At 51.0% G+C, this 23,003-nt stretch overlaps 2 protein-coding genes and 1 long non-coding RNA gene across 5 annotated transcripts in view; 1 reads left to right on the forward strand and 2 right to left on the reverse strand.

Moving 5' to 3' along the window:
- RBM6 (RNA binding motif protein 6) overlaps positions 1 to 17,055 on the reverse strand; it is a 59,029-nt gene extending 41,974 nt beyond the window's left edge. For all 3 annotated transcript variants that reach the window (XM_054215916.1, XM_054215914.1, XM_054215913.1), the window contains exons 1-5: positions 16,977 to 17,055; positions 11,916 to 12,026; positions 8,543 to 9,881; positions 7,684 to 7,773; positions 6,746 to 6,815 (exon numbers count right to left, since the gene is read on the reverse strand). In XM_054215916.1, coding sequence (XP_054071891.1) covers positions 6,746 to 6,815; positions 7,684 to 7,773; positions 8,543 to 9,881; positions 11,916 to 11,959 — 1,543 coding nt within the window. In that variant the 5' untranslated portion in view covers positions 11,960 to 12,026; positions 16,977 to 17,055. The remainder of the gene's footprint in view (positions 1 to 6,745; positions 6,816 to 7,683; positions 7,774 to 8,542; positions 9,882 to 11,915; positions 12,027 to 16,976) is intronic.
- LOC128915522 (uncharacterized) lies at positions 121 to 6,739 on the reverse strand. Its single transcript, XR_008468660.1, has 2 exons — positions 2,853 to 6,739; positions 121 to 1,614 (listed from the first exon to the last, which is right to left on the reverse strand). It is a non-coding gene; the product is annotated as an uncharacterized LOC128915522 (long non-coding RNA).
- A 242-nt stretch (positions 17,056 to 17,297) lies between the features above and the next one.
- MON1A (MON1 homolog A, secretory trafficking associated) lies at positions 17,298 to 22,499 on the forward strand. The gene is made up of 6 exons (XM_054216545.1): positions 17,298 to 17,490; positions 18,548 to 18,689; positions 18,967 to 19,434; positions 19,632 to 20,397; positions 20,508 to 20,655; positions 21,136 to 22,499. The coding sequence occupies exons 2-6, from the start codon at positions 18,563 to 18,565 to the stop codon at positions 21,274 to 21,276; spliced, it is 1,650 nt and encodes a 549-aa protein (XP_054072520.1). The 5' UTR covers positions 17,298 to 17,490; positions 18,548 to 18,562; the 3' UTR covers positions 21,277 to 22,499.
- Positions 22,500 to 23,003: the final 504 nt, after the last annotated feature.

The raw sequence follows: 23,003 nt of genomic DNA on the forward strand, positions 1-23,003 counted from the left end.
CCCCATAAACTACAGGAACTACGATGGTCAGAGCCCCAGACGGCTGTCAACCCTGCCTGGCCCAGAAGGATGATACACCAGCACCGTGGGAGGAGGGAAAAACCCACAACACTAAGATCATACCCGCTGTATGCAGCTTTATTAAAGACAAAGTATTACATTATATTTGTACAGAAACCTGGAATCCAAGGAAAGCTGGGCCACCACAAAACTCCATGAGGACTGGAAGCTGCATACACGGAAAGGTATTGCAGACAGGAACTTGGTTTTAAAGTGCTGCTAATGTGAACCTGGTCTCCAGGATATATGATCTGCCATTTAGCAATCAACGCAATAATCACAGAATCACAGAAGGGTAAGGGTTGGAAGGGACCTCGAGATCATCTAGTCCAACCCCCTGCCAGAGCAGGGTCACCCAGAGCAGGTTGCCCAGGAACGCTTCCAGGTGGGTTTGGAATATCTCCAGAGAAGGAGACTCTACCACCTCTCTGGGCAGCCTGTGCCAGTGCCCTGGCACCCTCAAAGGAAAGAAGTTTTTCCTCATGTTGAGAAGGAATTTCCTGTCTTCCAGTTTGTGCCGTCACCGGGCTCCACTGAGAAGAGTCTGCTAATGGCAGCACACTGTGAAAAGCCTTGAAGTTTTGTGCTGGAGATGGAAAAAGAGCGAGCACGTTTGTAAGAATGGTTACGGAGTGAAGGATTCTGCATGTCAGAAAGGCTGTGAGCATGTTTTCTGGATGAATGTGTTTGTTGCCTTTTCTGTTGAAGAGGCCTTATAACCTTGAACCAAGGTTGATCACTATCACAAACACTGACTTAAAACAGATTTGTACTTCCTATTTCCTAAGCTGCCACATCACAGACGAGGAAAGATGGGCAAGAACTCCTTTTGCTTCCAAGACACAATGCACTGCTGACCTGAAATCATGCAACAACAGCCAAAAGCCTATTGCCCACTCAGCTGGGAAAACCGGCAAGGACTGGTATCGATGACCAAGGACTAGTGACAACTAAGTGCTTTTTTCAGTCCTCACCAGGCTACTCCAGCTTCAAACAAGAATCAATTGCTTCACACAGATCAGCGCTGAAGATATTTCCCCAGCTTCTGAAAGGCGAGCCTCTGCAGACTGAAGAACTCTGCTGACACGTGGGTGATCCGGTCGTGCCTCAAGAAGAAACTCCACGTGTGCTTACGGCATCTTGCAAGCTTGCGGATGATCACTTCAGCTTTCAGCACGCGCCCGAGATCTGCGTGCCCTTATTCCTGGCTGACACAGTAGACTGGGCCACACAATCTTCACTGTGCAAAGCACTAAAGAGAGCAACAGGAAATTATTCTTCCTGCGATGCATTAGCACCAGTCTTGACGGTGAGCCAAGTTGTCTTCTGCGTCATTAGCACGACAGGCAAGATGCACCTCTGTGTCACAGCATGTATTAGAGACGTCTCCCATCAACCCATAGCGTATTCTTTGTACCAAACCAAAGAATGAAAGTCCTTGTGGGACCTACTCCTAACCAAACTCCATAGGGTTGACGCCAATTCATGAGGACGCCACTAGCTGACCACAAATCCACCCTTCAGAGGGGTTTGCCCAAGGTCACTGCATCACTCCTGAAAGGAAACAAAAGGTCTCAGGTTAGCACGGTTCTGCTGCACACTTCCAGAAACATCCCCTCGCCATGCAGAGCAGCGGCTCAGCTCTCCAGCCCCACCTGAGCCTCAAAGCTGCAGCACAGCAGCACCTCTGGCACGCAGGAGCTGGGGACGAGAGCTTCTGACCTCCGAGAGCGTCACTAGCCCCAACCCCACCCACACCTACAGGGAGGGAGCTAAGATTCAGTTATATGTGGGCCAGACAAACGCAGAGCCATGCCTGCTGCAGCAGGAGCTCTGCTTTAAGGACGAGGAGATCTCACTGCCTTGGGATGCACTCCAGCCATGGAAAAATGGAGGGCTTATCCCTAGTATGGAGAGGGGCATCACTCAAAAATCTCTACCAATTTTTCCATCAGGAAGTGTAAACTTCCGGACCTTAGATGATGAGTTTCAGCAAAATGCAACACTAAAGAACACAATTTTAAATTTCAGAGGCTTCCTGATATATTCCTGAAACAAATGATTCACTGTTCTGATATACAGGATAGATTGCACTTGGAGGAGGAAAAAAAAAAAGCGCACCTTTTAAGGATTCATCTAAGGGGCTTATTAATATTTAACAGGGCACAAGCGTGGCAGAGCTTAGTGAGAACAAGGAAGATAATCCAGTTTCTTCTAGGACTTGGCCAAGGCAGTTTAAGTTTAACAAAGGGAGGGATAAGGGGGGCAGTTCCGTCACCACATAAGGGCCAGGTCTCGAGAAATGAAAGAAGAAATAAATGCTAGTGCAAGAAGGTGACTAAGCAGCAATAAAGCATGTTTGGTGCCAATCGTTCTTGCCAAAACAAAAGCTTTACAAAACTGAGCAGGCAGCTGCCATTAAGTAGCTGCTAGGTTAGTCACATTTTTAGGTTACACTGTATTTCCTGCATGTACCTCCACCACAGGAGGATGCCTGTCCTTTACCATCAGCCACCTGCATCCACATGGACATCCCTCTGACCCCAAGCCTTACTGCTGTTCAGAGAGCTCCTCCCCGCTCCAGTCATCCCCTTTCCATGGCTGCTTTGCTCCTGAGGGGTGTAGCATTGCATTCCCTCCCCACCCAGGGTCCAAAAGCGAATATTCAGAAGAGTCAAAAGAGGGTTAATAAACCCAAATCCCCCTGTTTCTGAAGCGCTGTGCTAATTTAGAGGGCACATAAAGGGGCTGGGGTAGACCTCACTGCTCCTTCTGACTGCAATCCAGCTCACCTGTTCACTCTAGGTCCGCTTCGCAGAGCTCCTTCCTGCACATGCTGCTCTTCATCTTGGTCAGTGTGTCCATTCTCCACCAGGCTCAGCAAAAATTCCTCTTGGTTCCCCAGACGGGCTTGTAGAGTAAGCTAGGAAAGCCTCATGAGCCGCCAGCAATTTCTCAGGCTCTCTTTCCCTGGACAACTTTTCCCAGCTGCTGGTCCTAACCCTAACGTGAATCCCGGCTGGAAAACACATGTTCCAAGCTTGTCCCAACACAGACTGTATCCAGGAGAATAATCTGAACGGAAGGCTCAGTACGCTTCATGTTTCCACTTATTACTTGGACATCATTGCAGCATCTTTTAAGGGTGAACAACTCATAATTGGCCCTTTAAGACAAAGATAGCTCCATGTGCTCTCTTCTCCAGGACATACATGAGTGTTCAGCCAAAGAGTTCTGTGCACATCAGACACTTGAGATGCTATCTCAGACTTTGCTTATGTTTGACAGTAGTCAGGAAAGCAGAAATAAAGCTTGATAAGAATCAGGCAGGAGATAAGTTTAAAATACGACCAAAATCCAAACCAGGACAAGGTGTGTTCATTCCTCGAAGGTCAAAAGGTATCGGTTTCAAGTTCCTGGCCATCAGCAGCAACACAAATGCACAGACAGTAACAGCAGAATGACAGACACTGTGCCACAAGTAGCCTGGTGCTGTCACGCTCTGCACTAACAGCTCCCCAGTGGCAGGCCCACACTGTAAAGCCACATGAAAACCTTGACCCCAGTGAGCAGAGACAAGTACCTTCCGATGGAACAAGGGGAGCTCCCAAGCCGTTACCGACAACTCCTTCTCAGAGAGCTGCTGACAAGTCATCACCACTAGCACCTACCCAAGCCACAGCACATCCGCAGCGCTGCTGCCGCCCGAGGCAGCAAGAGGCACCGGGGGATACTGCAGACTAAAGCAGTTGAGCATCTTTAAGAAGATTCCACTGTCACCTCGGGGTTTCTTCTTTGTTATGATTAGTTGAACAGACACGACCAAACACACTTGAAAAGGCAAGATGAAAGACAAGCCAACAAGCTAATACGGTTATTTCTGCCATGGCTTACACATTACATTGGAAGCAGCCCACAAATGGATTTGATACCTTCAGTCTGAACGTACAGGCATCAATTCAAAAATCTAAGTGATGGAAATTACAAGTTAATGCTGTTTAGGGTAATACTATAAAGTCTGACTTTGATATTTTATCATTGCCTGTAAATATCTGCCATTTTGATTTAAATAGAATTCCTATGACACTTCTTAAGGTCTCTCCTTTCACTACTGTTTAAAATCTAGCCACCATTTCAGTCCACGGGCTTCAGAGACAAAACAATCTAAAGAATAAACAGCTTGAACGCACACTAAAATCACACCAGGTATATTAAGAAGAGTGTTCCATGCTCAGCACAACCTTCAGTGAAAATACGCTTGCCTTAGCACATACACAGTATGTAAAAAGAAAGGGCTTTATAAAGAAGTTGAGCTGTTTCTTTTCTCCTAGCAAAATCAACCATATATTTTTCCCCAGAACAGAAAACAGTCTTGTGAAAGATCATACAGTGGAGCGGAATCATCATGTTGAAGCTGCTGAGATAAGCTTTATGATAAGTGTTATCTTTCTGTGAAACTGATCCGAACCTCACTTATTTCAAGTTAATTGTGTGTTATTTGTTACGGTCGTTATTGTTCTCCAACAGCTGCAGGCATTCTTCTCTCAAATACGCTCGACATGCATACTCATGATTAATGTTATTTTTAACGTTTCTGGACAGCACTCGAAAATATACAACCCACTCAGCCAGGCTCAGCACGCGCTCTTCTGAGCCAGGCTGTCGTCCTCCCGTCGCACCGGTACAGCGAGGCAGCCCAGGTGTACCCAAGAGACATTCGTGATCCAGAAAGCTTGCTTTTAATTCTTATGAATATTTACACACACACCCCCTTCGTAAAAGCATTGTTTAGCCCACAACTGGCCTCTAATTTCAAACAGGCTCAGCTTTTCAGAAGTTAATACGAATTCGATTTCACACACTTCTCTATAGGATGACCTAATGTGAAAGGGCGGATTACAATTACTACAGCTTCTAGTTACTCAATTTCAAGGAGAAGTTTTCACAATTCAGGAAGCTTTTATTGTCCTGGATGCGTAACAAGGATCAGAAAGCTGTGTAAATTAGCAGCTGCATTTGCAGCCTCAGGACATAATGCAAAACAAAGCCTTTGGAGTATCCACGTAACCTAGAATAATGCTATACTGCTTAAATTACTGATGCTGACCGGACAGGGTTAAACAACAGCTTTAAATAGCTCATAAAATAGGAGCTAATTTTAACTTCATTCTTGCCCTCCCCACAGTTACCAGAAAAACTTAAAAAAAACCCCCAACTTTGCAGCTGAGGAGACAGACTGAAATAGAACACAGCTTTTAGAGACACAGCAGAAAACTGCAACCCTTATTTTAGCGACCACCAGCAGACACTGGGGCTTCTGCACGCAACTTCAGACACTGCGTCTCATCCCAAATAGCCTTTGAAACAGGGAACGGGAAGGACGAGACAACAGTTCTCTAATGAGGGCAGTAAGTCCTAATAATGTACACAGAAGAGATGTATGAAGAGATTCCCAGTTCAAGTTGGTTTATTACTGAAAAGCGATGTGTTTCAGAAAAAAAAAATAAATCACACCAGCACAGGCGAAAAATGAGTATGTTGCAATTACTGGGTTGCAGTCAGCGTTGGGCGGGTGACGACAGCCGTGCTGTGCGATGCTTAGAAAAGAGGAAAGGAAACAAGAAAGACCGACTGTGGCCTTTAAGTCCTGCTTGATGGGCCAGACAAGATTATGTGACACAGAGGTGTTCTTTAGTTCAAAGGTTCACAAGAAGGTTGTGAAATGTTTGACAGCTTCCAGAAACAAAAATATACTTGAGAAATACCCAACTGTCCCAGTTTCTCTTCCCAGCTACTAAACGCACGGGAAGCCTTTATATCGTGTATTGACACCAAGAATTCCACCTGCTTCATGTGCAACCCATACTGGTAATAAGAAAAAGCACCCATGAAGGTAGAAGCCTCTGCTTTCCTAGGTTTAAAAGGAACAAATAAATAAATAAATACCAGTTTCCAGGTACTTCCTACTAGTATTATCCAAACCGATCCCCAGGACTCACCCTGCATTTCCTACCATCGCACATCTTTGTTCCAGTACAACTCTTTCACAAAGCAGCCTTGTAAAATATTTCTTTCTTCAGAATCCTATACGTACTGATCAGAAGTACAGCAAAACTTCATTCTTTGAATGAGGAAGAGCATCCGGACCCCGTATTTGGATATTTGTTTATAAAACTTACTTTTTATTTTTTTTAACCTGTCTCCATATCTAAGAAGGGTAACAGTTTCACGTTACTGAAGGAGAAACGTTAAGATGTATGAGGTTTCATGAGGACACTATTTGTGCAGGACATGTTTCACAGTACGACCATCTCAGAAAGAAGATGCAGAACAATCCAAAAGGACTTAATAATAATTTAAAAAATCAATTGGGAATTAACCTGCTGTCCCATGTCAGTATTGGTTTTACTCTTGATGGCTATTAGAACAGCCTTACTGTTTTTCCTACCGCTCTTATGTCTACCCAGAGGCACTAGGACACATGCTTTACCTCTGAAGCAGCAATAAGCGCAGCCATCGGTTTCGAAGACAGGAGGACAAACTAGTAAACTCAGTGGGCATTTTCGTTTGAAAATACCTGCAATTACGGCACCAAAGACTTTAACCAAACTGCCTAAGTGAGTATCACTGTGAAAAATACCCTTTTGTAAACTTGAAAGCAGAAGCACTGGAAAAGCATTCTCACCTGAACTGTAATCTTTCAGTCGCAAGTCCTTCACAGGGGTCCCATCAGGCCCTCGGAAAGCGTTGAGAATCTACAGGAAAACCAAGATCCACTTCAGTCCCCAGAATAAAACCTCAGAAAGTGAAGCACTTGCTGATGTACATTTCTCTTTGACAAAGACTTCTTTTCTTTCTAGGTTAGCTCTGTTACATGTTTTCCCCATTAAGTTTCTGTAGCACCTGAGAACTGTTTATTGAGTTTTGGGAAGTATTTTTGGGTTTTGTTTAAATAAGCGAGCACCATTTACACAAAGTTTCTGCCATGAGTTCTCCAGTATCAAGCCTCAGCAGCTCTGATCATCCCAGCTAACCCTAGCAAAAGTGTTGCATGTAGGCGTTCTCATGTCTGCAACTGCCACCAAAAAAAAAAATCCTAATTCAAAGTGGAAGTTTTTGGAAAGGGAGCTTCTTTCACCCTGCAGCCTAGATTTTTAATTCTTTTTTTTTCAGTAGCAGTAGACATCAGCAGTAGCAGCAGACATCTTTTCCACCTTTGTAAGATCTCACTTAAGCAATTTCAAGTAACTAAGAACGAACAAGTGCACTTAGACACCACACGTCTTCTGAATCCAAAATATATCAAAGCAATAACAGTATTTGGTGTCTATATAAAACAGTGCTGGAAGTAAGGCATGTTGAAGCGCCTGGAGTCAAGGCTTTTGGCCACCAACACTCCAGAAGTGACTGCAGAAAAACTCATCATTTCCAGACTCCCCAAAATCCATAATAATCAGATAAAAAAATAACATTGCAATGACTTCTAAATCTGGGTTTTCCCTGGGGAAACTGGCAGACCATCTGAACTACATTAACCAGGCTTTAAAATGGTACACTTGGAAACATTTGATAGAAGTTTTGAAAATTTTGCAATTAATTTTGGATGAAAAACATCCCACTTACATCATCCTTTGTGGCAGTTTCAGGCACTCCTCCTAGCCGAATGAGCTTGCTCGGCTTCACATATTTGGGACAGGTCCGGTAATCTTGGTCCTTGAGTACACACAATCAAGATGGATTTTACAAATGAGGGATGCTAGCTCACAAGACACACAAACAGTAACAAAATAAAGCAGGGTATAACTCAAAGGTGAAGGCCCATAAGCAGACTGGTGCAAATCTTTAGCCACAGCACTGTTCAGGATTCAGAGAGCTCTGGAGGACTAGCGTTACTAGCTTCATGTGCTTGTTGAGCTGTACAACGAGATCTAGCTCCAGGAAAAGAAAACGCGCAAATCACCCCTCTCTGCTTTCCAGCAGCGGGAGATTCAAATTCAATAGTAGTTATTAACTCAGTAGTTACCATTACCTTCAGATTTCAAAGTTAACTCTGAAGGAAAACCAAGGACGCGTGAGAACAGCTGTACTGTTCTACACAGGCCCACTGAAGGCAGGGGCTTCTCTCTAGTAGTGCTCATAAGCAATGTCCAGGAGAAGTAAGTTCTTCTCTGTGCTACTTCCCCCATAACACTCTCCCTTTGTCTGGTCATTTTCAGCTTGGGGACTTTCTGAACCAAATCTCGTTCCATGTATTTATCAAATCTTAATTGCTTAATTGCATTTCTCTTGAGACGAAAGTATTTCTGAGATTAAAAAGTATGCCCATTAAAACATCCTAGAGCATGAGGATGCTCTGAGAGAAGGACAGCGAATTAGGATAGAACTGAAGTGATGGGATATGAATGGAAGACTCCTTCCCAGCTCCTTCCATTCTTTGGCCAACACACATTTAACGGAAACATCAATTGACAAAACCACCTACCTGAAGGCTCTTATAGGGCCTAGAATCTTTGCTGGGTTTTCCTTCTGAAAAGGACTTGCCATGTTCATAATCAAACATCTGATGCCCTGGCAGCCGGTGATCCACATCGCGATACTCAATGTTTCGGTAGTCAGTATCTTGCCTTCCAAGGAAATCCAGGCCACTTTCACCCTTTAACCCAAGATCAGAATCGGATCTTTGCTGCTCCCCCCCAGAAAGCTGCTGCTGTTGCTGCTTGTTAGAAAAGGTCTGAGGTTGCTCCTCTTGGTCCTGAAGAGTAGGAAGAGGTCCACGGCTATTTTCGAAATTGTGCGAAGTGTCGCCTTCAAGACCCAATCCGAGGGATTCCTCTTCTCTGGCTGGTGCTTCTGAATGTTGAAATTCTCCTTTTTGACTACCAAAGGGAGTTCTATCTAGACCATGTGCAGACTCCTCTCTCTTGCTGGTGCTTAAAACAGAGCCCTCTCTTTCTGCTAAAGGTACAGTAGATTGGTTACGCCTATAATCTACAAGGCTTTGATCCACAGGAGGCATTTCCCTATCTGAAAAGTCCATAGGAGGAGCCATATCTCTGCTCCTAAAATCCTGATCAGATCGGGACCTGTGCCTATTTCTGAAGTCTGACGATGGTGCGTTTCTGTTTCTGAAGTCCAAATCAGAGGTGCCCACACCCCTGAAGTCCAAATCAGGTACATCCCTATTTCTAAAGTCTGAATAAGAATGCTCTCTGCCCCTGTAGTCTAACTCGGACACATCTCTTGCCCTAAAGTCCGAATGAGATCCATCCCGACCTCTGAAGTCTAGATCAAAAGATCCCCTTCCCCTGAAGTCTGATGGAGGTTCATCTCTTCCCCTGTAATCCATATTATGTGCTTCCCTATCCCTGTAGTTCATACGGAACGTCTCCCTGTTCCTGTAGTCCACTGAAGGAACGTCTCCACCCCTGAAGTCCATAGGTGGCCCTTCTCTCTCCCGGAAGTCTCCAGAGTACATATCCCTACCCCTATACTCAGAAGAAGGTGGCTCCCTACCTCGGAAATCCATCTGAGACTCATCTCTGCCCTGGAAGTCAGATGGTGGGAAATCTCTGCCCCTGAAATCATGGTGCCCCTCCCCACCTCTGAAGTCACTACGTGGTCCATCTCTAGCTCCAAAGCTGAAAGAAGGTTCCTCTCTGTTGGCAAACTGAGGATTGAGGAGGCCTGTGAGTGCCTGGATATCAAAAGGAAGTGATTCTCTGCCAGAGAAGTTGCCAGAGTGTCTTTCTTGAGCAAGACTATCAAGGGAAGGAGGATATTCCCTGTTCCACCCGGGAGCAAACCTTTCTTCTTGGCTCCCACTGTAGAAATAAAGACAGTATTATTCATAACGTGCTTAGAGTCTGAAATCTACACAGCAGCACATTCTTCTCTAAACTTTTATAGAGTTGTGTAACAGTCTAAGATCCGCAGAAGATATTGATGTTTGGCAGTTTAAGATGAGGCAGCATACGACAGATGTGAGAAAGTAAACTTGGGTGCTCCCATTTCAGCACAATTTCCAGAAGCACTCAACAGGAAATACCTGCAATATTAATGGGTTAATGATGGCAGCAATCCACATAGTCCTGCACTGCACACAGCTCTGCAGCTGTTCAAGGTTCCACCAGCTGGAGTGTTTGTTCATTAGCATCACCAGCACACGCCGGTGAGGAACCACTTGAGCTTAAGCTCTCCGGGCAGTATTAGAAATGGCTAACTTAACACGTCATCCTCAGGCACATAAAAGCAGAGGTTAGCAAACATGCTCTATTAACACACTATAGACTCATTTACGCTTCCTTGTGTTGGACTCTAAACTGGCAAAATGCTGAAAGCTATCAGTTCAGCCTTTGAAGATGCCTTACAGGAACATGCCAACAATCGACATTCAAGATGATCCTGTGCTCGTGCCTCCGGACTGGCTGTCTTACACCAAGATTACATCACTAAATGAGCTCTCCTGATAGATGTGTAAAACCACTCAGGAAGAGGTTTCCTCTTAAGACAGTTTTTCAAAAGCCAATGAGGTTTTTTGGTTTTTTTGAATTGGAGCTACCTGATTTTTCATCTAAGTATGGCTCCAATACATTTAAAAAAAAAAAAATAAAAAGAGAGTAATAAAATATTGTCACATTTTAAAATAACACCAAATGCTACCCAAATCAGTGGACATTTCCTTAGCAACTGCAGCAAGTCATATTCTTCTTAGAGTTTCACTACCGAATCACTCACCAACAGAATAAAAGGTGATATTTGCACAGTTAATCAAACCATATAGAGATTTCCTAAGCTACATGCCCCTGTTACACCACTGTACAGAACCGTAATTAAAACTTGGTTGAAGGTTAGAATTCCCCACCCAATACAGTAAAGAATGATGCCGATAAAGTCCACTTAAAAATCTGCAGAACAGCATTACCGATATCATCACAAAACACAATCACACTCCTATCAATACCATTAGGACATGTTCTGGAGGATACTGGTGTTTGTAGCTCAAATGTTATCAGCTTTCTCAACACATTACAGTTGCACAATTACTTGAAGTATTCTTATTGCAGAAACCTAAGACATGCCACGAGGAAGTACCTTTATCATGCTGATATTCAAGTAACTGAGGTGGACACGTGAGCAAAGAATGAAAAAATTATGCACCCTAACTCTTGGTGCCTCCATTTTTTTAATATTTTTTTTTTAAACCCAGAGCCCTCTTGCAAACAGAGGGTCTAGTAACAACCAGAGAAATATAAGCTAAGAAAAATATCATGCTGTGCAGGTCCAATTGCATACAAATCATTAAAACAGCTCCAGTGACATTCAGAAACATCTTACGAAGAAACATGGCCAAAAACATGGGGATATACGGTCGACTCAACCTCACGGAAAGAGCTAAATTCTCAAAGTTTTCATAAAATAAATCCTGTGTGCAATGAAAGTGACAGTATTTCTGACATTAAGGCAAGCACCATCGTTGAAGAGAATTAACACCACACTATTAAGAGCTTCTCTTCTACGTCTTAACAGCACATAGCACCAAAATCCATATGGCATATCATCACCTTAGCTTACAACAGCTAAACTAAGTATCCCTAGAAAAGGTGGTGTGGAGAAGGAATAGAAATACTAAAAGCAGCTGTTGTTAAAAAAGAAATTAAGCTTTATAGAAATGCAGAAAGTTACACTGGCACTTAACTTGCCTAGCTTATCATACCTAGCTCCACAAGGACCTCAGAACTTCTACCAAAACAGTCTGCTCACGGGAGGATGTACAGAAATACTGACAAACAGAAAGTTCCTATGGCTCGTTGTATTTAAGAATGTTGCTGAAACAATCTATACATTCAAAGGCTTACCGAAAAGACCCCATTCTGTTGCCTTGTCGATGGTCTCCCCACATTTTGATCTTGTCTGGTAGAGTTTCCAGAAACAGTTAATTCACTCTAAGAACACCAAGACAGCACAACCTGTTGAACAAATAACATGACAATAACTACAAGGGAAAACAAACACATCACATCAGAAAAACTGCTGGTTAGAAGGGAGGTGTGGAATGTCTGATCAGGATCCACAAATATACAAGACCACACTGAGGCATGAATGAATTTAATTGTTATGTTTCTCCATGTTCAAATTTGCAAGCGTCAAATGACTTCTGAAATCAAACTGTCAATATGGGTGGGCAAACAATTTGATATCTGCTTTGATTAACATAAAGCTTTCCAACATACTGTGCTGTCTGACACTATTTGGAGCGCAGCTAGAAATGTGAGAACACCACAATCTATAAACGACAAGGCCCATTGCTGAACAACAGTTTGCGATTAATGTTTAATCCAAACTATTTTTGCCAAAAGCTCTTTGCTGTTCAAGGAAATGATCACTAGTATTGGTCTACTGTGGTTACTCTGCCCTCAAAAGTCTGTAGATAACAGAGTAGACTTTGCCAATAAATCATTACAGGCACTGTTCTCCAACACTGCCCTCATCAAGCTGAGCACTGCAAATAACACTTGCCTCAACAGAGATCTAAAATTTCTTCTGCTTCCTCCCACCAGCGGAGAAGGTGAAGATTTCCTGGCAATTGCCAAAGCCGGGACTTGAAATGGGAAGTGCTTCCGTCTTTCCACCCCCCACCCCCCCCCCCCAAAAAAAAAAAAAAAGGTTGCAGCAGAGGATAGAGCACAATGAGGTAGCTCCCAACCTGATGGTCTCAAACCTGCCCTGGCTAATCCAGGTGTCGTGGTTCAGGAGGGTTGCCGTGCCACCAGACCAAGGTTAGGAGACCTGGGGCTCACACGCTTCTACAAAGCAGCTCAAAAGCAGGATTAAACTACCCGCAGCGGTTAGGTGGAACAGCAGATAGTACGGACAGTCACCGCCAGGCCTGGCAGCTAAACTCGAAGAAAAGCAGCCAAGATCCTGTTTCTTCTCACTTCCAAAGGTCGGTGCTGCCATAGGGGTGGCAGGTTGAAAGAGCAGGTTACGATAGACATTACACCAGGGAGCGATTCCACATGCCGCTCCCGGCAGCCACCTGTGCCAAGGAGCTAAAGGGAGCTGCCCTGACAAGAGGCAGAACCCGCTCCTGCCGGGGTCCATCACCAGCCAGCGAACGCTCACATGCGAGCTGGGGACGGCAGTGCCAGGCAGGCCTCAGTACGCAAGGGTGTGATGGCTGATTAAGGCAATCTGTACCACCACTGCTGACCCATCTCATGCAGTGCCATTTCTAAAGAAACAGGTCATTCAATCGGCCACTTCAGTTGGCCCCAGAGCACTGGTCTGTTCACATTTTACACGGCTCCCACTGCAGCAAGCACCTCCAGAGTCCCAAGGATTTCTTCCAGAAGGACTATTTTTTTTTCCTCTTCTCTTTCTTTCTCAGAGGTGAATCTAAGAGAACTGACACTGCACCCTCCATGGAGAGGACAGGGGCACGGAGATGGTTATGGCAGTCTTCATTACGGGTGGCTGTCATCAGCCTGTCCTTTTATCTCTGATCTTTTGCAGCCTGCAGACATCTGCAGACCTGGTGTTTCTTGTTCTTCCCTTTTGGATTTCCTCCCCCACTCCAGTTCTCATTAAGTCAACAAGCTTACCGATGCTTAAAAAAAATCCCTAGCCAGCTGGGAAATGTTTGGACATAATATTCAAATTATCAGACGGGGGAAAAAATACCTTCAGACTGGTATCAGGCCTGGCATAGATCAGCTGAGCCATGCAGCAACATCCACGAGCATGAGGTCATGGTTCAATAACACAGGCAGCAATGCTGGCTCCAACAGTCCCCGGTTCAGCCCGATACGATTTGTTCCCTCCGCTCTGCCTTTGGCAATGTGCAATGTGTTGGTTGTGCCAGGTTGTGCTTTTCTGGGTCTGCACCATGGATGTCCCTCCGAAAAGAGTTACGTTTAACTCAGGTCATTTCAGCAACACAGTTTACTACACAGCCCCACAAAAGAAGGTGACAGCAAACTGCAGGAGAGGGACAGAAACCTTTTGGACTGGCTTCCACCAGCACCAAGATCTCACCCTGCTACAACTGCTCCAAAAGATGCGTGCTGTGATGAGACACCATCAGTATTCGCCCTTCTGCCACAGGCAGGTAATCGCCAGCTCAGCTCCCACCTCCCTGCTCGCAGGCAGATGCTGGGAGACAGGTCAGCGTGAGTAAGGCTGTTTGCCAAAGACATACCAACGGAGCCTGGGGCTGGGGCCAGGCCAGCAGCAAAGCACTGCAAAAATCCACCCTCAAGTGCTAGCAATTGTGCACCAGTTAGTTTTGCCATAGCTCGGTCACAACCACGCATCTGAAGGAGATGGCAACAAAGGACGTTTCAGAGCGACACGCTAACGCAGCCGCAGAATGCACAACATGGTCCAGTTACTCACACAGCCCAGATTTAGAGTTCTTTTAAGACAATAATTAGCTGTTACAATTACACTGAATATTCAGGAGGGCCAATATGAATCCTGAAAGTATGGCATTTTACTTCCCTTCTCCTCTCCCAGCTGGCTCTATTTCCTGGTGGCAAAGCCTCAACTCCAGCGAAGGCACAGAAGGTGAGTCTCAAAGGAGGGGAAGCTCTTCCGCAGTCTTAGTTCCTCCAACCTGGTGGTCCCCCAGCCCTCCCAGCAGACAGGACAGATTGATGGAGCTCTGGATGCTCCCTGGCAATTACACCCAAGGAACTCCTCAAGACTGGGCCCCTGCCCTCCCTAGTGCACCCCGGACAGCCCAGCACCTGGCGCTACCGCTCAGGGGATGTTCCCGATTCTGCTTTCCAAAATGCATGCACCAAGCCTGGCGGCAGACTCATTTGGATCTCCTATTTCAATTTACATCACACTACGGTAAAATAACGGCATTGTACCTCAGAAGCATGCAACCGAGCCAGACTAAGAAGCCGGCCTTCTCAAGGAATAATTAAAGATTTCTGGCAAGGGGCAGAGTGAGGAATGCCAGCAGAGTCCTCGAGCATCTCCTCACTGACTTACACCCAACTTTGCACCTTGTTTTCCAAACCCGGGGGCCGGGGGGGAGAGGGGAAATTGGTGACGGATTAGGCAAGGCGAAGTTTCACAGAGATGCTATTTTCAGAAAAATACTTCGGTACTCTCAACTTCTCTCCAAACAGATTTTGCCAAGGCTGCCAGACTTGGTATTTATAGATCATGAGGAAATCAAATATACAACCACACATGAGACTACACTCAAAGAACAGAGGAAGTAATTTGCTGTGGAACAACTTTCTGCACCCAGTAAAGTTTTCGTAAGGCTAAAAAGAAAGGAAAATGCCTCTGAAATTAAACTATTACAAGAGGTACAAAAGAAAATCCTTCCCCAAGCTACAGAAGCTGCAAGTAGCCAAGAAAGCCTGTTATTTCCAATGTTAAATTTGAAGATGTCTAATCCAGAAGTGAAAAAATATCAAAACCTGATATCAATACCAAAACACTGAAGTTTGAAACCAAAGGGAGAGAGAACCATTTTGACTCTTACAGGTGTCAGCCTAGAGGTTTTCACGTTAAAAAAGGGACGCGTGTGCATTTCAGCTATATGATGCTTTTAAAAACATGCATTAGAAACAATTAGGTGAATTTCTAAACCACCACCCCCCATTACTATCCCTACCATTCCTGTCCTGGACTTCATGAGTGCATTCCCAACTAGGGAGTGTTGGGAGAGACTTTCCACACCACCAACACCCTGCTGGGACAGGAAAGTGGATTCCACCTCCAGCAGCATTTCCAAAATTAATACCACACACCAGCAATAACATCAAACTCTTGTAGTACCAATTGTTTTAAAAAAACAAAACATGAGAACCACCGTTGTTACTCCCAGTAGTTCATGACCACTGCATTACCCGGCCTTCACCAGCCTCCAGTGCATGCCGGGCCTCATCCTGCCTCCACCAAAGCCTTTGTTTACCAGCCCAAAATCCCATTCAGCCCATCGCAGGGGGTTACTACCAGCTAACGCACCACCAGCGACAGCCCCATCACCTTCTCTGCATCCCAGCACGAATCCAACCCACTTTTTGTCCAGCCCTTTTAAAAACAAAAGTGTTCCAAGACACTCTTCCACAGAAACACATACGACGTGGTGTGAAAGAAGCCCTAATTTTGACCACAGCCGGCCACGGAGACAGGGCCTGCTTTCTAGGAGCTGAGACCCGCTTCCTTTCCTTCTTTATGCTTAGGGTGACAGAGCACTGGAACAGGCTGCCCAGGGAGGTTGTGGAGTCCCCTTCTCTGGAGATTTTCAAGACTCGCCTGGATGCAGTCCTGAGTAATGTGCTCTAGGCAATCCTGCTTTAGCAGGGGAGTTGGACTAGATGATCTCTAGAGGTCCCTTCCAACTCTGAAGATTCTGTGATTCCTCACAGTCCCCCAGCCTCGGACTACCCCCCATCACGGGTGACCCCAAAATATACACAGCTTCCCCCCCCCCATACTGATAGGCCCCACAGGAAGAACACCCGGGTCCTCGATCCCAGGCGGCCCACAGGAAGCCTCCCTCCCCCGCACACTCCTCTATCCCGGACAGCCCCTCGGGAAGACACCTCCCCATCCTGGGGACCCTCAGGAGACCCCCGCTGCCCTCTCACGACACGAAGAGAAACCACCCCCCCGCCATTTACCCTAGGGGACACCCCACAAACACCCGTTCCCCGCTTCCCTCTCCCGGGCGGCCCTACAGGAGAACTCTGCCCCATCCCCGTACCCCGGCAGCCGCCCCCGCTCCGCTCCCATACCCCGGGAGACCCCCGGGAGCCGCCCCCGCGGCCCTACGCCAAACCCCGCACCCCTCACGGAACCCCGCCCAGTTTCGCCACACCAGGCAGCCCCCCCTGCACCGGACACCCCCAGGACCGTGGTCGGGCCGGCGGAGCTAGGCCGCCCCTCACCTCCGCCTCCGTCGCTCTCCCGCCGCGCCAGGCCCAGCGCAACCACGGCGAGAAACCGGAACTTCCGGTCCCCCTCCACTGCTGCCGCGGAGTACTCTGGGAAGCGGAGTCCCTCCCCGCCGCCCGCCGCACTACCGCTCCCGCCATGCCCCGCGTCTCCGGACTACATTTCCCAGCGTGCCCCGCGCGACGGGCGGGGCGCCTGTCGGGAGTTGTAGTCGCCGCAGCGGCGGGTCGGCGGCAGCGGGGCGCGGGGGTTGACTACAGCCCCCATAGTTCTGCGGGGCCGGCCGGGCCCGGCACGGTCAGGCCGCGGGGGGCGGTTCCCGCCGGGGCGGGGTGCCGCGATGCCGGGGTCGCCGCGGCGGGCAGGGTCAGGGCCAGGGCGGGAGGCGGCCGCCCGCCGCCGCCCTCGTCCCCCTCGCCTCGCCTAGGCCCTGCCGGGGGTTGCCGGGAGCCCTCCCCCGCCGCCGCTCGCCCGGGGCCTCCGGTGCCGACGGGAGGAGCCGCGAAGGTCGGTCCCTGCGCCTTGTCCTTCGGGGCTGAGCGGGGGGTCCCGGGCCTGGCGCTTCCCTGGGGCGCGTCAGTGCTCCGGGAGCGGTGACACCCCCCTCCCCCGGGCGGGGAGGGACCGGGCCGGGTGTTCCCCCCGCGGGGGTCCCGGGGACACACTCACCCGTGGGGAAGGGCAGCAGGCTGGTGGGGTGCAGCCAGGTGGGGAAGGGCCAGGCGCTAATCCGCAGCCCGGCACGCTCCAGGGCTGGGGGGGTGTCACAGGCTTTTGGGGTCGGGGTCTGGACCCCACCAGCTGCGGGGTTACCTACAGGGGTTGGGTGCCCGGAGGGCAGGGTGTGTTAGAGCGCAGCCGGGGCTCCGCGGGTGTCCCCACCGGCTGGTTTCCGAGGCCAGAGAGGCTCTGACACCGAAGCGGCATGGGGTCAGCCCACCTTCCCACTGTTGCTTTCGCTTCTCTGTGCGTGAGTTCACTTTTGGGCCGGTTTCCCTGAGAAGGCTGGAGGCACGGGCAGGCTCTGCCCCAAAGGACTGATCCATGGGGCAGGGGCTTGAGCGGGCAGCCTGCTCACAGGGCGTTACACTATCTGAGTGGCCCTGGCCTCAGAAGGAACGTCACCAGCCCGGTCTCATCTCAGCAGCCTAATCCAGGCCAAGGAGGGCCATAAAACCCGCCCTTTGCAAACAAGAGGCCTCTGGGATTGTCGGTGTGCGGGGAGCAGCCCCAGCCCCATCCGGGGCCAGCTCCCTTCCCCCTCGCTGCTGGGACGCGGCAGAGGGAGGCTGAGCGGCTTTCCCAGCGCTCGGGGGAAATCGGGGCCAAGCCTGGATGAAAGGTGCCGGGGCTGGAGGGCTGGAAAGAACTGGGGCTGCAGGAGGGAGGAAATCCTGCTGGATTAGAGCAGCTTTCCTGACGTCTCACCAGGGCTCGGTGCTGCCTGCTGAGCCAGCAGGATTGGGCCGAGGATGCTGGCGTGGCCCAACTCAAAAGCAGAGCATTTTGGGACCCGTTTTGTCGGTGAGGGAACAGAAGGGTGATGCTGTGGGGTCACACGCAGGTCCTGCCCCGAGGAATGGCTGCGGATGTCCACAAGAAGAAAGGCTGGGAAGTGCCCAACGGGTCCCTGGCGCCGGGAGATGGGCAGCACGTGGAGCGGTCGGAGAGCCCCACGCCGGGGCTGGCACAGGGGACGGAGCCAGGTACGGGGCAGAGCTCGCTGCAGGGGTAAGCAAGGGGGGGAAAATAACCCCAGCTCCTCATTATGTGAGCTGGGCTGTCCCCAGCCCCGGGGGTTGGGGGGAAACAGGTCCATTGGCAAATCCCCACCAGCAGGACCCTTACCCCTGGGTGCCACAGGATGGGGAGAGGAGGGCAGGTCCCTCCCTGCAACCCCCTGTCCCTTTTGCACCCTCCGTCTGCCCGTTGTCTCAGTGTGGGGGACAGGCAGACGGACGCTGCATGCCCCGTTGTTACCAGGGGCGGGCCAGGAGGGAGCCATGTTCGTGCACACCCGCTCCTACGAGGACTTGACGAGTCCCGAGGACGGGGCGGCCACGGCGCGGAGCCCGGAGGAGAGGCAGGGGGAGCCGGCCGAGCCGACCAGCATGGAGCAGATCAGCAAGGACTTCAGTGAGCTGAGCACACAGCTCACGGGCATGGCCCTCGACCTGGAGGAGGAGATGAGGCAGAGCAAGGAGGGGAAGCTGGAGCCATCCCCGCAGACCACCCGCCGCGACTCGGTGCTGTCGGGCAAGGAGGAGGAGGACGTGACCATGGACGCCTGGCGCATGCACCGGAAGCACGTCTTCGTGCTGAGCGAGGCAGGCAAGCCTGTGTATTCCCGCTACGGCTCTGAGGAGGCCCTCTCCAGCACCATGGGTGTCATGATGGCCCTGGTGTCTTTCCTGGAGGCCGAGAAAAACGCCATCCGGTCCATCCACGCAGGTACTGACCTGGGGGGGAGTGGGACAGGGGGGTGTCACCTGCCTGGCCATGTCCCCGCCACCGTGGGCCACATTAGCTGTCCCCAGGGGCAGACTGGTTGCTGGGGGGGAGGCTGCAGCCTGGCTCCCCCTTGCAGCCCTGAGGAGCCAGGCTTACAGGTCTGTCCCCGGCCCCCCCGGGGACTCCCTCCCAAGCAGATGGCTACAAGGTGGTCTTTGTGCGGAGGAGCCCGCTGGTGCTGGTGGCAGTGGCGCGAACCCGGCAGTCGGAGCAGGAGATTGCCCACGAGCTGCTGTACATCTACTACCAGATCCTGAGCCTGCTCACCTGGACCCAGCTCAACCACATCTTCCAGCAGAAACAGAACTATGACCTGCGCAGGCTTCTGGCCGGCTCCGAGCGCATCACTGACAACCTGCTGGACCTCATGGCCCATGACCCCAGCTTCCTCATGGGTGCTGTGCGCTGCCTGCCCCTGGCTGCCAGCGTTCGGGACGCTGTCAGCACCAGCCTCCAGCAGGCCAAGGCCAAGAGCCTGGTCTTCTCCATCCTCCTGTCAGGGAACCAGCTGGTATCTCTTGTGAGGAAGAAGGATCAGTTCCTCCACCCCATTGACCTCCATCTGCTCTTCAACCTAATCAGCTCTTCTTCCTCCTTCCGGGAGGGTGAAGCCTGGACTCCTATTTGCCTCCCCAAGTTCAACTCTAGTGGCTTCTTCCATGCCCACATCTCCTACCTGGAGCAGGAGATGGACCTGTGCCTCCTGCTGGTCTCCACTGACCGTGAGGACTTCTTCACTGTCTCTGACTGTAAGCGGCGCTTCCAGGAGCGCCTGCGGCGGCGGGGGGTGCACCACGCTCTGCAGGAGGCCCTGCGCACCCCCTTCTACAGCGTCGCCCAGGTGGGCATCCCTGACCTCCGGCACTTCATCTACAAGTCCAAGAGCTCTGGGCTCTTCACCAGGTGAGCCCTCTGGGAAACCATCGAGCCAAGGCTGTGGCATGGGGCATCGGGCAACCCTTCTCCATAAATCCCCTTCTCCGGGGGGCTAACGGGATGCTGTGTTCCTGCAGCCCCGAGATTGAGGCACCCTACGTGCGGGAGGAGGAGAAGGAAAGGCTCTTGGGGCTCTACCAGTACCTCCACAGCCGGGCTCACAACTCTTCGCGCCCCCTGAAGAACATCTACTTCACGGGCCCCCGTGAGAACCTCCTGGCCTGGGTAAGGGCTGTCTGCAGGGTTTGGGTGGGCACGTCTTCTCTGGGCCCACATGGCGGAGTAAGGGGGTGGTGGCACAATACAGCACCACCTCTGTGGTCCCCAGGGTGGCCCCCAGCCCATGCACGGTCCTTCTGGGGGTCAGCCTGCTCCTGTGCACCCCTATGCCAGGGAGGGACGGGCAGAGATAGCAATGGGAGCCGGTGAGGTCTGGCACAGAGGGCAGTGCCATGCACCGTCGTGAACTCTCCAGAGCCGCGAAGAAAACCCTCTCTGGGTGTAAATCCTGGGGTTTGGTCCCCCCCGATTCTGAGCAAACCAGATGCCACCCATTTAGGGTACCCCGCTGGTAACCTGTGTCCCTGCACTGGAGGCCCTGGTGCTGGTGCCCATTCCCAGTAGCTCATGGAAGGGGAAGATGCAGTGCCAGCCCCAGGTGGGGTGCAGACATGTGCCCAGCATATACCCTGTTTTTTCACTCAGGTAACCAACGCCTTCGAGCTCTACATATGCTACAGTCCCCTGGGGACCAAGGCTGGTGCCATCAGCGCTGTCAACAAGCTCATGAAGTGGATCCGCAAGGAGGAAGACCGACTATTCATCCTCACGCCCCAGACGTACTGACAGGCATCGCCCAGGGCATGGTGCCAGCCGGGGGAGCCCCTGCTGTGACAGGGAGCTTGTCCCACAGGGAAGCCGGGGCTGTGAGTCCAGGGGAGAGGGCATGGTGGGACCCCGGAGCACGGGGAAACCCACCCATGGGACTGTCCAACCTGGGTGTTAGAGATGGGGTGCGCAGCTGCCTGGGGAGGGGGTGAGCTGGATTTTCTCTCATCTGCAGGCAGTGCTCCCCAGCTGCTGGGGGGGAAAGGCTGCCCTTTCTCTGCGGCCCCTGGGTTGTGGGGGTCCTGGAGCGGGGCTACCTGTACCCCAGGTGGCTGGAGGGGAGCTGAGCCCCTGGGTCCTGCTGCCTATGCCTGGCATCCTCCTTTCTCTGCCATCCTGTGGCTGTGCCAAGGGTGGGGGTCACCAGGGGAGATGTGGCAGCACTCAGGGGACGCCTGTGCTGCTGTGCCCGCAGATGGCGGGTGACACCACCAAGGTGAGGGTCAGGGCTGGCCTGGGACGTACACTGTTCCTCTCCCTGCCCTGGGGGAGCCAGGCCCCAGCAGGTTTGCCCCCTTGGCATCTGTGTGAGCCCAGACCCTTCCCAGTGTGGCCATGAGAAGGATGTCCCTGGGGATATGTCCCTGGGGATGCTGCCAGGCAGGGTGGCTGGTCAGCCTGCCCCAGCTGGGGCAGTGGGCTCCTGCCCACCTCCCCATGGGGACACAGAGCAGCCCCAGAGAGACTCGGCGTGCCCATCGGGGTGCTTGTGGGCTCATGTGCTGGCTCCTGGGCAGTGGACCCTAAAGGAGCAGCTCAAGCAGAGCCCTCTGGAGACCCCTCTGGCATGGGGCCTTGGTGTCCCCCCAGCCCAAGGAGGGTCTTCCCCTTGGCATGGGGGGCACCTGCCCCCCCAAACCAGCCCCTTGAGCCAGCTACGCTGAGGTTGCTGCACGGGGACCACCTCCTCCCTGGCCATCCCCAGGCACTGGTGTGGGACTGAGCACCTGTGAATGCTGCGGCACGCTGGGCACGGCCCAACCCCACGTTTTGGGGCTGTCCGCCAAGGGCTGGGACAGGTGTCTGAGGAGAGGCAGAGCCACCGGGGTGGCACCGAGACACCAAGGGAGCTGGAAAGGACCCGGCAGGGCTAGCGCAGGGACTCTGCTCCTGTATTTATGCTCCTGCCAGAGTGTAATCGCTTGTCTTTGCTCATAAACATTATCTGGACCCGAAGTAAAGTCTTGTTGTGTTTTACGGTGTCCAGTTGGGGGGGGGGGTGGGGCAAATGGCCAAGCTGGGGGGCAGGTTTTGTCCAAGTTTGAGTAAGGGAAAGCTGCAGGAGAGCAGCGCGAGGCAGCTGGGACTGTGCTGGCCAGAGGGTGGGAGTGGTGAAAAACCCGGGACGAGCTGGCCGGGGCCAGCTAATGTTGAAACCGAATGGGAGACGCGCAGCCGGAGGAAGGAGCTGTTGGGTAAGGCACGGGGCCAACGTAACTGCTGGGCCTTGCACAACACCGGACGGGAACCAGGGAGGGCTGAGGCTGGCCAGGTGGCAAGGGCAGGGGGAGTTTGTTTTCGGTGTGTTCAGCCCCTCTCGGGACCAAAGTTCTCCTGGCAGCACAAGGCAGCGCCCTGCTCAGATGGAGGAAAAGTCCGTGTGCACAGCTGGGATCCGCAGCCCCACCGCCCGAGGGCAACAGCGCGCCTGGAGGGGCAAATCCGTGGGGTGCATCGGGATGAAA

This window comes from Rissa tridactyla, chromosome 10 (assembly GCF_028500815.1).
Source record: "Rissa tridactyla isolate bRisTri1 chromosome 10, bRisTri1.patW.cur.20221130, whole genome shotgun sequence".
Taxonomy (NCBI): domain Eukaryota; kingdom Metazoa; phylum Chordata; class Aves; order Charadriiformes; family Laridae; genus Rissa; species Rissa tridactyla.

Bases quoted from the DNA above. Each gene is read 5' to 3' on its own strand.
- MON1A (XM_054216545.1), top strand. From the start codon at position 18,563: ATGGCTGCGGATGTCCACAAGAAGAAAGGCTGGGAAGTGCCCAACGGG. The intron at 19,435-19,631 runs GTACTGACCTGG...CCTCCCAAGCAG, and splicing joins CATCCGGTCCATCCACGCAG to ATGGCTACAAGGTGGTCTTT. The intron at 20,398-20,507 runs GTGAGCCCTCTG...GTGTTCCTGCAG, and splicing joins AGCTCTGGGCTCTTCACCAG to CCCCGAGATTGAGGCACCCT.